The sequence below is a fragment of the Crassostrea angulata genome, chromosome 1 (genome assembly GCF_025612915.1).
Source record: "Crassostrea angulata isolate pt1a10 chromosome 1, ASM2561291v2, whole genome shotgun sequence".
NCBI classification, from domain to species: Eukaryota; Metazoa; Mollusca; class Bivalvia; order Ostreida; family Ostreidae; genus Magallana; species Magallana angulata.
In genome coordinates this window covers 44,120,885-44,135,885 of record NC_069111.1, presented here as the reverse complement: position 1 = coordinate 44,135,885, position 15,001 = coordinate 44,120,885, and the positions used below count along the sequence as shown (strand labels likewise).

General features: G+C 30.9%; 1 protein-coding gene across 1 annotated transcript in view; it reads left to right on the top strand.

Annotated features, from left to right (window-relative positions):
• Positions 1-14,799, top strand: part of LOC128186397 (uncharacterized) — a 60,730-nt gene extending 45,931 nt beyond the window's left edge. The window contains exons 71-89 of the mRNA XM_052856226.1: positions 23-145; positions 558-812; positions 1,916-2,173; positions 2,482-2,604; positions 3,004-3,258; positions 3,601-3,732; positions 7,909-8,040; positions 9,729-9,860; positions 9,981-10,004; positions 10,100-10,194; positions 10,294-10,355; positions 10,548-10,717; positions 10,913-11,015; positions 11,787-11,803; positions 12,246-12,375; positions 12,529-12,701; positions 13,044-13,108; positions 13,903-13,950; positions 14,258-14,799. Of these exons, the coding sequence (XP_052712186.1) occupies positions 23-145; positions 558-812; positions 1,916-2,173; positions 2,482-2,604; positions 3,004-3,258; positions 3,601-3,732; positions 7,909-8,040; positions 9,729-9,860; positions 9,981-10,004; positions 10,100-10,194; positions 10,294-10,355; positions 10,548-10,717; positions 10,913-11,015; positions 11,787-11,803; positions 12,246-12,375; positions 12,529-12,701; positions 13,044-13,108; positions 13,903-13,950; positions 14,258-14,260 (2,300 nt within the window). The 3' untranslated portion in view covers positions 14,261-14,799. The remainder of the gene's footprint in view (positions 1-22; positions 146-557; positions 813-1,915; positions 2,174-2,481; positions 2,605-3,003; positions 3,259-3,600; positions 3,733-7,908; positions 8,041-9,728; positions 9,861-9,980; positions 10,005-10,099; positions 10,195-10,293; positions 10,356-10,547; positions 10,718-10,912; positions 11,016-11,786; positions 11,804-12,245; positions 12,376-12,528; positions 12,702-13,043; positions 13,109-13,902; positions 13,951-14,257) is intronic.
• Positions 14,800-15,001: the final 202 nt, after the last annotated feature.

Genomic DNA, 15,001 nt, shown 5'->3' with positions numbered 1-15,001 from the left:
TGTCATCAGAAATGTCTTTTAGATATCGACGATTGCCAACCTAACCCATGTTCTGAAAACTGCAATCAAAATGCACCTGGACAGGGATATAATTGCTCTTGTGCTCCAGGAAAGAAGCTAGACATTGATCAGAGATCTTGTATAGGTAAGAAATTTAAATAGTGATCCATTTTAAATCTTTTTATTTCAATTGTTTAAAAAATTCTTTATGCATGTAACTACATGTATATTTATACATTTTTCTATGTCTTGGTTGACGATAAAGCTACAACATACAGCTTGTGTTTATTTGCCATTTTGCCCGCAATAGGTATCATTGGCAAAATTACTAGATGTTTGCAATAATAATGATTGAAATAAAGCTTCTATGCAAATTTGTGAAACGATTATTTGATATGGCTATACAAAACTATAATTGCATTTATTTTCTCAATAACGATTTACATAAAAAGAGTACAATGTTTTTATTGTTGTTATTCTTTATTTATTTATGCTAAGATATATGGATTTATAAGAACCACAATTAAATGTAACATGAAAGTTCGTTACATTTTTAGACTGTGAAAACGGAAGATATGGAGACAAATGTAGCTTAAACTGCGCATGCAACGTCGAAAACACAATTGTGTGTGATAAAGTATCCGGAAACTGCACCTGTAAACCTGGTTGGGAAGGAATGTACTGTACAGAGGATATTGACGAATGTAAAAATACGTCTATTTGTCCTGAAAATTCGGTGTGTCAAAACACAAATGGTTCCTTTTCTTGTGTTTGTGATTCAGGATATTCTCAAGCTGCTGGAAAATGTGTTGGTAAGCTATAAAAAAAAAAGGTTATCGAGAGAAGGAAGAGTGATGGGTTGTTTAAAAAACGTTACATCCAAGGAACTTCAAAGTAAAAACCTTATCAAAACTTTTATCTAGGTTTCGTTAAATGTAGATTTACCTTTGCTCAACATATTTACCTTTGCTCAAAATGTATTTCCCGTCTATCAGGAGGGGTACTTTAATATTCTTTAAGTTTAATCAAAGGAGTAAAAAAAACCTTTATAACCTTTCCGATGCACATATTCATACTCTACACGTTAAAGTAATTAAATTGTAGTAAGTGTTTGATAGTTGAGACCATTTCTATACTATTTTATTAATATCCTTGAGCAGAAAAGCTCTGTGCAATTCTAATTTTAAGTTTAGATATTTGGATACCAGTTTACGACTAAACAATTATAGCTAATATTTAATGTTGATCTAAAAGCAAGCACGTTATACAAAGAAGCTTCATTTTATCGATTGAGTTAAAGTAAGATACATTTTCTTCTCTTTGATGGGGTCATCATTGATTTAAGGATTAAATAATCACGGAAGCAAGCTATATAAGAATTAAACGTAATTGATACAACGCTGTTACTGATACAATAAATATTATTAAGCGTTACAAGTACAATGTCCAATACTATAAATTGTTGTAATTATCTAGCAAGGACAATTCTAACTGTAACTTTTGGGGTAAAAAATTCATTACAAGTGGGGTTTCAAATATAACGATTTAATAAAATTGTCAGCTAATTATAATATCGAATCAGGCCTATAAGATAATTAACTTTTTTAAAATAAATTAATCAACAATTGATACAATTTTAATTTGATAAGGAAACGATCAGAATGCAATCTAGTATGCAGAGGAACGTAAATTGTAAATAAAATTAGGGGTATTTTGCATTGATTTAAAATAAAGATACTTGGAAAAGAGTTGAATTTAGTTGCAATGGTCAGAAATGTGGCCTATATACATTTATTCTTGAGTTTTCAACTATAATATACGTAAAACTGTGCAGTAAAATCGCAATATCCCACAGTGGAAGTTTTGATATTGAAATTTTGTATTTTCTGATTTATTTGATAAATAATATTTTCAGAGTGTGCTTTGAATACCTATGGTCAAAATTGTGCAAGGCAGTGTTCGTGTGATTTCTCAAACACACAGTTATGTGACAAGAAAAATGGAACTTGCTATTGTAAAGAGGGATGGCAAGGTGCTGATTGTACAGAAGACGTTCTAGAGTGCGCTAACACGACCATCTGTGGTTCAAACGCTCGGTGCTCGGAGACTAACGGATCTTACATATGTAATTGCGATGTTGGATATAAAAAGGATGCGTTTGGGTCTTGTGCCGGTAAGTTTATTAGTTTTTTAATACAAATTGGAAGACAAATAACATTTATAATATTTTATCTTATAGAATGCACACAGATATTCTTGCTACTTATTGAATTTTTTTTTTCTAAATTCATTTCGCTTGATTTTAATGTAATAAGTATTTGTAAGTATAGAATTACGTTAACACACCTTTATGGCTAAGAAAGTAAAATGTTAGATCTTTTTAATATTACTTTTGAATTTATTAAACTCGACCCCCACTTTTAAAGCATCAAAATACATACTTGTAACTCATTCATGTTTGTGTTATTTTCTTCACTACAGATGTTGATGAATGTTCACTTGGGTCTGATACTTGCCACGAAAATGCCGATTGTACTAATATTGTAGGAAATTTCACGTGTTCATGTAAAACTGGATTTAGTGGGGATGGCTATTCATGCACAGGTGTGTTATACAATCGTGTTCACTTTGCATAGAAATACTAAGTTTTTATATCTCAGAGCTTTCCCGCTGATTGTTTACAAACTTAACGCAATCGCAAAATAAGTTTGAAATCAAACAATCTACTTATAACCAGTGTACTTTTGTGAAACTCAAGTCATATTTATAAAAAAAATAGTTATTTGATAATAAATTGAAATTCTAGGAACACGTAATAAAACTCATTATTCGCATTTGGTATCATATATATGCTATTGCTTTAAACTAGCTCGGGATAGTTGACACGATTAAGCGAAGCAAATTGGCAAATATAAAGATGTAAAATGTCTCTATGGATTTTTGACAACCTTCACACAAGTATTTAAATTCAAAATAATAAAACAGATGATTATCATCTTTAAGCATGTGATAGTACACATTATGGTGTTGGCTGTTCCTCTCCGTGCACGTGTATTGAGGATAATACAGTGGACTGTAATGACGTCACTGGACAGTGTAATTGTAAGACAACATGGAATGGAACAAACTGTGACGTAGATGTCAATGAATGTGATCTAGGGACAAATGACTGCAACTCTACCATCGAGATCTGTGTTAACCGCGATGACGGGTGGAATTGTTCCTGTCTACATGGATCAACAAATGGAGTTTGTAATGGTATATACGTTTTTCAATCTTTTTTTAATTTTTTTTTTTTGCTGAACAAAATATATGTTTATACTTTGAAGATGTATTTAAATGTATGGATAATAGCATAAAAATTAAAAGGACATGTTTATAATCTCAGGATTTCGTTTTCAAAATTAACAGCAAAAATATGCATATGATATTTTTAATTTATATGTACATTTAATGTGAGAAAAAAAATCAGTTATTCATTTTGACTACACATGTACCAGCTAATTTATTTGTGTGACATTAAATGATGTTGAACATCAATGTTAACAAATCTTTAAAAAAAACTCTTTTCAAACAGTAATTGTGTATTTCTTACTTCAGAAATGACCACATCAACGATGACAGAGAGTACATACGAAAGTACCCAGACAACAGTCCAAAGCACGGTCGAATCATCAGAGAGTACTGGAGCTAGTCCAACAACAACAGGAGGAAGTGAAAGCACTACACAAGGTTGAAAACCCACTATGTATTGTGTTTTGCGGGATAGTTACGTCCAAATAGGTTTATCAATATTCATGTTTCATATATGTTAACAAAAAGTAATCTTCAAAAATGCATGTCAAATAGTAATTAGTTATTTCTCACGTCAGAAAGTGAAATCACTTTTAAAGGTTTAAAAACTCCACGAAATCTCATGTTTTTGTGACGGTGACGAAACTTTGTGACCAAATAAGTTATTCAATCTTCATATATAATATTATTTCAATTAATAAGTCATTACCCATAGATTGTTCGGTAATGCAATAAGTAAAAACTTATGCTCTATATTACTGACAATATTCAAACGATAATCTTAATTCAAAGAACAACATTAATATATTAACTTATTAATGAATTTCAGCTCGTAACAGTACATATGATTGTGTTAATCGTTCCTCTAGATCTTAAACCTGACATGAATTCATAAAAGCACTAGGTCGCCATATTAGTTTTGATCGCTCCTCTTCTGCCAGATGGGTTTTTATACCGGTTGAGAAAGTTACGGTCGGTTGCTATGCGATCGAGGCATTCAGGTTGCATGGGTTTCTAAATGCATGAACTAAACTTTGTAGTAAAATGTTTGTAATAATTAATAAAGTGATAGGAATTGAAATAGGATATGAGACAAACAAACTCTTTATTATTGGTTGTCTCCTCCTTCCACTAATCTTCCGTTTGAAGAATACAAACAGGTGATGCAAGATGTGTTCGACTTGTTTGGTGAGCAAAGTGAAATTGACCCCGTAATACTATGCGGCGACTTTAATACAGATATTAAAAACAAATGCAGCAGTCCAAAGTCAAAACTTCTTAGGGAAACTACACATGAAAGAAATCATAGTAGCTTATTCTCATCCGACACCCATTTTACGTTCCAAACAAAAGATAAAATATTTAAATCACTTCTTGACTACATCTTTGTACCCAAGTAGATTATTCCAGAGGTGAAATGTAAGGAAATATTTCAAGACTTTGCTTACCATGTTTCTGATCACTTTCCATTACTATGTGAAATTGACGTCCAAAATATCTTCACTCACCTACCACCAGACTACTCAAGAAATATTCCGAAATGGAAGTTAGCTGACACAAACAACCTAGCAGCAGATAGAATTACATGTGATAATCTTTTAAACTCAACAGATATAGTACTGTCATCTAAGGACATCATCGACATGTTCCTTAACCACCTAACCGCTTCTCTTCTATCATCTGCTGACGAACATATTCCATATGGAAAATTTAATTCACACATCAAACCATATTGGAAAAAATCAGAGTTACGCAACGCCCATTATGAAATGCGGCGTTCTAGATGAGCATGGAAATCAGAAGGTTTGCCTAGAGACAAACAAAACGAATCATATGTAAATTACAAAAAAACAAAATGTAAATTTAGAAAACTTCATAGATTAGCAAAAAAAGATTGGAAACAAACAATTCTTGATGAAATCGATAAAGCCGCCGAAATAGATAAAGGAACTTTTTATAGAACAGCGTGGAAAAATAAAAAAAACGAACAAGCACATCCCTACCTTCCCATTTAAGATATAAAGAAAAAACCGCTGCAAACATAACTGACATGTGAAACCTTTGGCAGGAATATTATTCAGATCTTGTTTGCGAACGATATTGTCCAGGTATATTCGATGATAACTTTAAAAACTACATTAATGAAATCGTAGAAATCATCGATAACAATATAAACTATCAGGAAAAACCATTCACGGAACAAGACGTTATATCAGTTGAGAAAATAAAGCATCATATTGAAAAACTCCCTAAAGGCAAAGCCCCAGGACAAGACTTTCTTACCACCAAGCACCTGATATACAGTGGTCATATTCTTACTGAAAAACTATGTCTACTTTTAAATGCTATAATGAGTGAAAAGTATGTACCCGAAATGTTTAAAGTTGGAAAAATAATATATATCTATAAAGGTAAAAATAAGGATAAATGTGATCCTACTAATTACAGAGGTATTACATTGACATTTGTAGTGAGCAAACTGTTTGAAAAAATAATTCTATCAAGAATTGAAAATGACTTCGCTAACAAAAATATCATTACCACATAATTTGCAATCTGGGTTCAGAAGTGAATATGGTGCCATACCAGCTTGTTACGTATTAAAAGTAGCAATAAGTTATTATGTAGATAAAGGTTCATCTGTATTTTGTGCATTTCTAGATAATGAAAAAGCGTTTGACAGAATTTGGCATAATGGTCTCCTATATAAACTATATAATCTTAATACTGACTCAAGGTTATGGCAAATTATAAAATACTGGTATAATGGCAGCAAATGTTTTGTGTCAGTTTGTGATGCAAGCTCAAACTAGTTTAAAGTTTTACAAGGTGTAGGACAAGGAAGGATCCTAAGTGCTTTTATGTTTCTTGTTAACATTAATGATTTGTTATCTGAAATTTGCCACAATGATAACGGTCTTGTTTTGGGTGATATAGACATACCAGGTATTTTATTAGCGGGTGATACTGTTTTAATGACCAACTCGCTAAGGTCTTTACAATGTTTACTTAATGAAGTAAAAAATATGCATATACTTGGAGACTTCATTACAATCCAAGTAAAAGTGTCTTGTTATTATTGTTTTTTTCCAAGGCACAAAAATGTTCTGTTTCCTATAGTATTAGCTTATTTGGTAGTGAAATTCCTCAGTCTGATAACACTGTTTATGCTGGCTGCCTTCTACAAGCAAATATGAAAACTGACAAGCTAACCGAACGAGTGTGCAAAAATGCAAGATCAAAAATCTACTCATTATACTCTATTGCTGTTAATAACTCCGACATTCATCCAGTTGTGTCTGCAAAAATATGGAAACGTGTTGTGCTACCCTCTGCCCCCTACTCTTGTGAAATATGGTCGTCACTGACACTCACCGACATGCAACTCCTAGAGTATGTACAAAGACACTTCTCCAGAATCATTCAAGGATTTTCCAAATTTTCTCCGTCGCTCTCCAGCATATCAAATATTGGACTGATGAACATGCAAGGCTACATTGATAAATGCCGCTTATTGTTTTTAGGCAAACTACACCGATCAGACCAAAACTCTTTACAAAATCGGATTTATAGGTTTATTTCTGATGTTCATGTAACTTAAAAACTTTTTGCAACTTAAAACTAATTACAAACAGATAAGAAATATAAGCTCTTCGATGTGATTTTTAACTACTGTAATATCATTTTTAACAAAAAAGAATATTCAAAATTGGTTATCAAAACAATTTTGGCAGAGGAGAAAAACAATGGCATAGCTCTCTCTGTGTGAACCCTGAACTCTCTTTTTTTAGTAGAATACATACGAATTTGTGCCCTAATAAGCTTTGACAAATTGTTCAAGAAAACCCCCAAAATGGCTGTTGATCAACTTTTTAGTTCAAGTTTCATCAATGAAAACTGTATGTAAAACTTGTCCTTTATGTTATAAGGAAACAGATAGCTATAATATGCACCTTGTTTTAAGCTGTTATATTCTTTTAGAAGACAGAGAAATTGTGCTTGAAAACATTTTAAAATTTCTTGATGTCAACGAATATCTATTGTTTGAAAATCAATATCCAGAATTACAGTTTTTATCCCTTATGGGATGTGTCAATGGTACAAGTTTTGAAAATATATCGTATACAAAATGGAAACAGATAATGTTAATCGTTGCATTTATGTTGTATAAAAACAGAGGTTTCTTTGCAATAGATTGTCGTAATTTATAAATGTCTATCAAAATATGTACATATATAAATATGTTTTGTTTCTGTTCTTTTTTCACTTGAGTTTATAATTTGATTATGTAATACTCTCCATTAATTTGAAGAAAATAAAGAATATCTTATCTTATCTTATATACTTTGAAGATGTATTTAAATGTATAGATAATAACATAAAATTTAAAAGTACATGTTAATAATATCAGGATTTCGTTTTCAAAATTAACAGCAAAAATATGATATTTTTAATTTATATGTACATTTAATGTGAGAAAAAAAATCAGTTATTCATTTTGACTAAACATGTACAGGCTAATTTATTTGTGTGACATTAAATGATGTTGAACATCAATGTTAACAAATCTTTAAAAACTCTTTTCAAACAGTAATTGTGTATTTCTTACTTTAGAAATGACCACATCAACGATGACAGAGAGTACATACGAAAGTACCCAGACAACAGTCCAAAGCACGGTCGAATCATCAAAGAGTACTGAAGCTAGTCCAACAACAACAGGAGGAAGTGAAAGCACTACAAAAGGTTGAAAACCCACTATGTATTGTGCTTTGCGGGATAGTTGCGACCAAATAAGTTTATCAATATTCATGTTTCATAGATGTTAACAAAAAGTAATCTTCATAAATGCATGTCAAATAGTAATTAGTTATTTCCACGTCAGACAGTGAAATCACTTCTAAAGGTTAAAAAGCTCCACGAAATCTCATGTTTTTTGTGACGATGACGAAACTTCGTGACCAAATAAGTTTATCAATCTTCATATTTAATATTATTTCAATTAATAAGTCATTACCCATAGATTGTTCGGCAATGCAATAAGTAAAAACTTATGCTCTATATTACTGACAATTTTCAAACGATAATCTTTATTGAAAGAACAACATTAATATATTAACTTATCAATGAATTTCAGTTCGTAACAGTACATATGATTGTGTATGAATCCTCTAGATCTTAAACCTGACATGAATTCATAAAAGCACTAGGTCGCCATATTAGTTTCGATCGCTCCTCTTCTGCCAGATGGGTTTTTATACCGGTTGAGAAAGTTAAGGTCGGTTGCTTTCCGATCGAGGCATTCAGGTTGCACGGGTTTCTAAATGCATGAACTAAACATTGTAGTAAAATGTTTGTAAAAAAGAATAAAGAAAACAACAATCAATACAACACAAAATGTATTTATTCTTAAAATTTCAAAGGTATTCGTATTATTTTGCGCAGATACTGATGTCTTACTGGTACTTTGCATGCACATCAAACACGTGTGTGTGTCGTTCATACACAGTGCATAGCGGCTGCATCTTTTTGAAAACCCCTGTAGCACTACATCAAACACAGAAGCTGAATTATAGTAAATCCAAAAGAGTAACAACGTAACATCGTTTCCATCGGTTTCTACAAAAACGCTCCGTTTCTAAAATCCATGCGACATTGCTAGATCTGCCACATTGTGTGGTTTGCGCATGTGCGATGTTATAACATACCGGGGAAACAGTCTTCTGTTATCAAGGATTTTAGAAGTATATGTGCCTGGATTTCAGTCTGTCTTATTTCGTCGGTCATTTGATATTCCTTGGCAGCGCAGTGGTTGTCTTATCATTTTTTTTTCAAAACGCGTGTTGGCAGGTCCTTTCGTTCAAGATTATGTGTTCGGGTGTATGAAGTACCTGCATGCGGTGAAGCATGAATAGTGCTCTCGACCTTATAAAGTGGGTGTTTAGCGATGAGGAGAACAATAGAAATCGACAACTAATATGGCAGTAGTCGGAGATTAAAGGGAAATGATGCGTATTTATGAATTCATGTCAGCTTTAATGCACTTGTATCGAGGATACCACATTAAATTGTAATGACACCAAAGAGAGACTTTGATTTAGAAAAGTCATATTTCCTAAATATATTGTTTAATTTACACTTGAGTCATGTCAAGTTTATGTCGTGTCGTGTAATTTTAATATGTTTAATCAAAGAAAATTAAAACATAAGAAGCACACTATGATAAAAACAGAAATATGTTTTTTATAAGCCTTAGGTTGAAGTGCATAATTTCAAAACTAAGATAAGCGTTTACAATTTTATATACAGATATATCATTTTATGTAAAAGTTATATTACTATTTGGCTATTCAGTATAATGATGTAAAACATCGTTAATAGATAGTAATGCTCATATCTGCATGTCAAAAGTTATTGTTTATTACTAATTATAGACATAACAACAACAGCAGTTACAGATAGTACATATGAAAGTACCCAAACAACAGTCCAAAGCACTGTCGCATCATCACAAAGTACTGAACCTAGTCCAACTACCACAGCAGGAAGTGAGAGCACTACTAAAGGTAAAAAAAAACTCTGGTGTTTGCATGTATTAAATATAAAGCTTTTTACTTTTCAATAGATTAGAAAATAGAAAATTATATCGGTATTTTGTAGTATATTTTGTTCTTTATCTGTTTTAGAGAAAGTAACCGCATACGTCCCTCGTAAGTATAAGCTTTTATAAAGACACGTGAAATAGTGAACATTTGCAAAATAAATACATATATATTACGTGCTTTTTTATTTTTTTTTATAACAGAAACTGCTGAGGTTAAACTTGGAGTAGTTCTGACCTTCAGAAAGAATATATCACTTACTAATTATGATCAAGTCGTGAAAACCATGGAATCAACGGTAAGATAAATTTCAAAATACTGACGTCTTGTAAGGGTACTGAGGGATTTCTCACAAAAATGTGTAAAAAATGATTCATGTTTTATTTTCATTTTGAAGTTAACGAATTTCTACAAAGGCAGGATTACTGGATTCATCAAAGTACTCATCCTTGTGATAAGGTAAATTGTTGAGTGATTATATTGTTCCAACCATATGAAAGGAAGTTTATGGTTTGATGAGACACTTAAACATTGTTTATTTCACAATATAAAAAAAATACTTTTAACAACATTATCTTGCGTTTTGAATTTTTTTGAAAATTGTCTTATCCAAAATATCAAAAGAACCTTATTTTTTCTTCTGTGGCTCAGGAGAGGAAGTACAATTGTTGAACACGAAGTTATCGCGAACAAAACAGAAAAGGCAAACCAGGATCTTGTGACATCCATGTTTATTTTGTCTAAAAGCAGCATAAAGTACCAAAATGAGAACCTAACAACTTCGTCTGTATTAGTAAGAGATGACTCTGGAAGGAAACTAGGCATGTTTATTCTATGTCTTCAAAACAATAATCATTATACCAATAACGCCACTCAATCAATTTTTTAACAATTTGATATCTATAATAGTGTTGGTTATAAACTAAATTTAGCATTTCTATTTATCTTTACAACTGATATTATACAAGTAACACCTAGACAAACAATTATTACTATTTAATTATATTTACTTACAGTTATTACCAATACTTCCTCAAAATGCGATGTATATGTAATCAGCAATCCATGCGGGGAAAATGAAAAATGTGTAGAAGACGAAAACATAGCTTATTGTCGCACGTAAGTATTACATCTACATGCATATAACAAAGATTATTGTTCCATGGTTACATATTGTAACATAAAAACATACGATACATAAGGTGAATGAAACATTGAACAAATGAAAACAAAGAACTATAGGTACACTTTTAGTCATGTTTTGCCATTTTTATGAAGTGATTTTTAAAATCCTCAAGAAAATTAAAATATAGATTCATTTATTCAAGAATACCTACAACTTATAGATTTATAAATAGTAACCTGATTAAACTTTCACAAGGGTAATTATGACGTCATAAACAATGCTTTTTCCGGTAATTTTTAATTCAAAATGGAGCAGAAGACACTTATTTTATGTAGTTTTTATAATAGAAAAATATGTCTACAGCCGTTTCCTGCCATGAAATTCACATTTGACATATCATTATTGTGATATCACATCAAATATATTCATTTCGTTGTAAGCGACGGCGGTGGACACATTTTTTTCTTCAAAAGAGAAATATGCTATTTTTCATTATTTTTGACTAAATCTTAGAAACATGACAAAATGTTGGAATCGTTATTATTATTATTTTTTAAACAGTAAAATTGTATAACTTGGAACTTTATGCACACGCGCATTTAAGATGGTATATGCGTTTTTTCATAATTTTTAAACATCTTTTGCATTTTAGGGCAAATACTGAAAGAAACTATTTTTTTTATGATATATATATTAATAAAAATATACTTTTGGATGGGAGCATTGATTAAATTATCTTCTTTACATTTTATATCTTTTTTTAGAGAAACAAGAGATTTGAGTGAGTACTTTTAAAAAAAAGAAAATATAATATAATGAATTATTCTACTATCTTAACGTTGTACAATATCAGCAAAATGTACATCTTTTTGTATTTGTATCAATGTTATATCCGCCCACTCGCTGTAAGTTTAACGAATTGTTAAGGAACAAAATATTTAGCGATCTTCACTTGTCAGGAAAAAGAATTTTAACATGATCGGAATAACAGTCATCAATTCTTGGTACAATTTCTTCTTTAGTAAGATATTGACATTTAAATCAGGATTGATATATCATCGAATGCCCTGCTATTACTCGCAAAGTATACAATATTTTTGCGAATATCGTTCTTAAATATATCTGCGTTTTTGAATTCATATTCCAATCATTGAAGCTTTTAAACAATTAAGTTGTAGTTTGCTATGCTTGCTGACGGTAATGCTCTTAATTCGTTTTGATAGATGACAACTTTCAATTGATTCTGGGACTGGGAGTCGGAATAACGCTATTGATCATTGCTATTTTCATTGGAATCATTGTTTGGTGCTTTCTAAGAGATCCATCGTTATCGTCTACTGATGATGATTTTGAGTACGTTTATTTCTGAATAACAAATACAGTCAATCATGACTTGTTGCAAAAGTAAATCACTATTTATCATATTGATAAAAAATGTTAGCGTCTGCATTTCTTATAATTGTTCTAGGTAGTTAATGTAACTTATTCGTATTTATCTTTAAACAGGAATACGTCTGACCAACAAGGAATATACTTTGCTTCGGGAATACCGACTAAGATCGACAGCTGGGGCAGGTATGGGTCTCCATATTCTCCGCCTCGTACTTGGTCACCAGAACCCGTAAGCGGCAGAGCAAGGGATGCATTTGATGACTTATATATTGCAAGAGAACGTAACAGTACGTTTGACAATATCTTTTCCAACAAATGTCACATTATAAACATGTTTAACCTTTTAAATACTTTTCTCGATCAGGAAAATACAGTATATCTGGACAAACTTTATTTTATTTATTATATGCAAACCGGATTACAATGGATATTCATTTGATATAAGCAACAAACGGATGACTATTATACCTTCATTAATGTTATTTCTTTTTCATATTTATACTCTATTGTCATGTTTTGTTCCTTTTAAAATAAACGTTAATCCTTGACAGATGCATGTAAACGGTAATCATGTTTCTATTTAACGACATGTCTTTTTATATTAATATAACATCCACTATTGTTTACAGGTTATGACAATGCTGAACAGTCAGGCGTTTCATGGCAACAAGCTTCTTTACAACCAAACGAAAAGGTAAAATAAAAAAATGCATCACTGTATGTTATTTCGCTTTATTCTAATAATCAGAATCTAACTAGTAATTATATGTTACTCTCTCATATACAACTCCGTTTCATCACCATAGTCAGTCGTTCTTACTTTTATGTTCCGAAAATTAGAAGAAACACCTCTGACAAATCCGATAGGTTGTTTTTCCAAACACTTCTTTTTTGTAAATTTTGACTGTTTATAATATGTACACATTCAGCCGAAATCTAGTGTAATTGTTTTTTTAAATAAGTTATTAATTAAAAAAAACTAACAGGTCTATAAACAGTAAGAGTTATTTTTATCCTCAAAGTTTTGTTCTCTAGTCTTTTTAAGCAGTCTAGGTGGTCAACAATTTAACCATCATATCTGCCTTAAACTTTAAAGTGTAATATCTTTAGACATTAAAAACTATTTATGAAGAACAAATCCAAACAATTTATCTGAAAAATTTAGCATGTTCGTATATTCCTACTTAGAAGCATTAACTTGGCCTCCTAAAAAACACAGTGAAAGTTCTTTTTTTAATCGCTAATTTGCAGTGATTTTAATGCATGATTTCTCAACTTTGCTCATATGTTAAAAAATTCATATCATGTGATGCTTTCATCACATGATGATAATTTTTTAATTATAATCATCATGCATTTGGGCTATAAAGCGATCAGTCATACATACGCTGTATGCTATAAAATTTGCTATCATTCCATTGTTGTTTGCTTCAAAATGTATATATTGGGCGTTCATGATATTCGTTCTTTTTATTTTATTTTCTGCAGTTTAAAATAAAACGCCCGGAAGTTAGCACAAAGCCACTGAATCCCGAGGTATAACATTATTGAATTCAGTCAAAATTAAGTTGAAGCAATTTGTTATTTAGTCTTCTTCTTTTTTTATGAATCGTTGCACAAATAGTATACATGTAAGCTCCCTATTTTTTGTTACAACTGAATAAAAGTATTTCTATTGTGTTATTATGCAAACATGAGAAAATATCTATATTAGTTCCTCTTAGATATAACAATGTATGATATATAATTGATAATAAATGTCATGTATCATGTATAATTCGCAGTCAAATTCAAGAGACGTTGAAAGTATGTCATGCGTATCGTGTTTATCTATTTTTTGCAGTGATAATGCTGAAAAAAGGAATTGTTCAACCTTTCCTTAGAAAATGCAGCATGAACTTATTTGCTCAATTATATCATCAGTGATTAGTTTTTCTGTTTTATGTCATAAAACCATTTAAACACTTATCATACAAAATGTGGGACAGAAAAATGTATTTTTGAATAATAGTGTAATGGAAAACATGACTTATTAGTATAAAAATAGATATGAATGGAATATGTTAGCTAAAACTTTTGAATATATAACCCACTTGTATTCAAAAAGTTTGATTAGAAAAGCAAATAAACATGTAAGTAGGTATTTATAAAAAAATTTATAATGTAATTAGACATGTGACACCCCGGGTGCATTAAAAAAGGAGATTTTTTTAGTTTTTAAGAGATGCTTATATTAATTGTATATTTGCATATGATGATCTTGTGTCTGTGATGCTATTATATATTTACTTGTATATACTATACTTGTTATTATATATTTATTATATATACAATGTCATATTAAAACCATTTATATTCCAATTTATAATAAAAACATTATTCTCTGCAGTTTTTGGGGCTTTGATTCAAATGAAAGTCTTCAATTCCGTATATTGTTTATTATTATTAGAAACAGATGTTGTTAACATTTTTTGTGAACTTGGTTTGCTATATGCTAAATCTGGATAAATAACCAAGTAGCTAATGATGTTCGGCTAATGAAAAGCTTAAAACAAAAGCTAACATATCAGTTTCAACAAAACTGAGA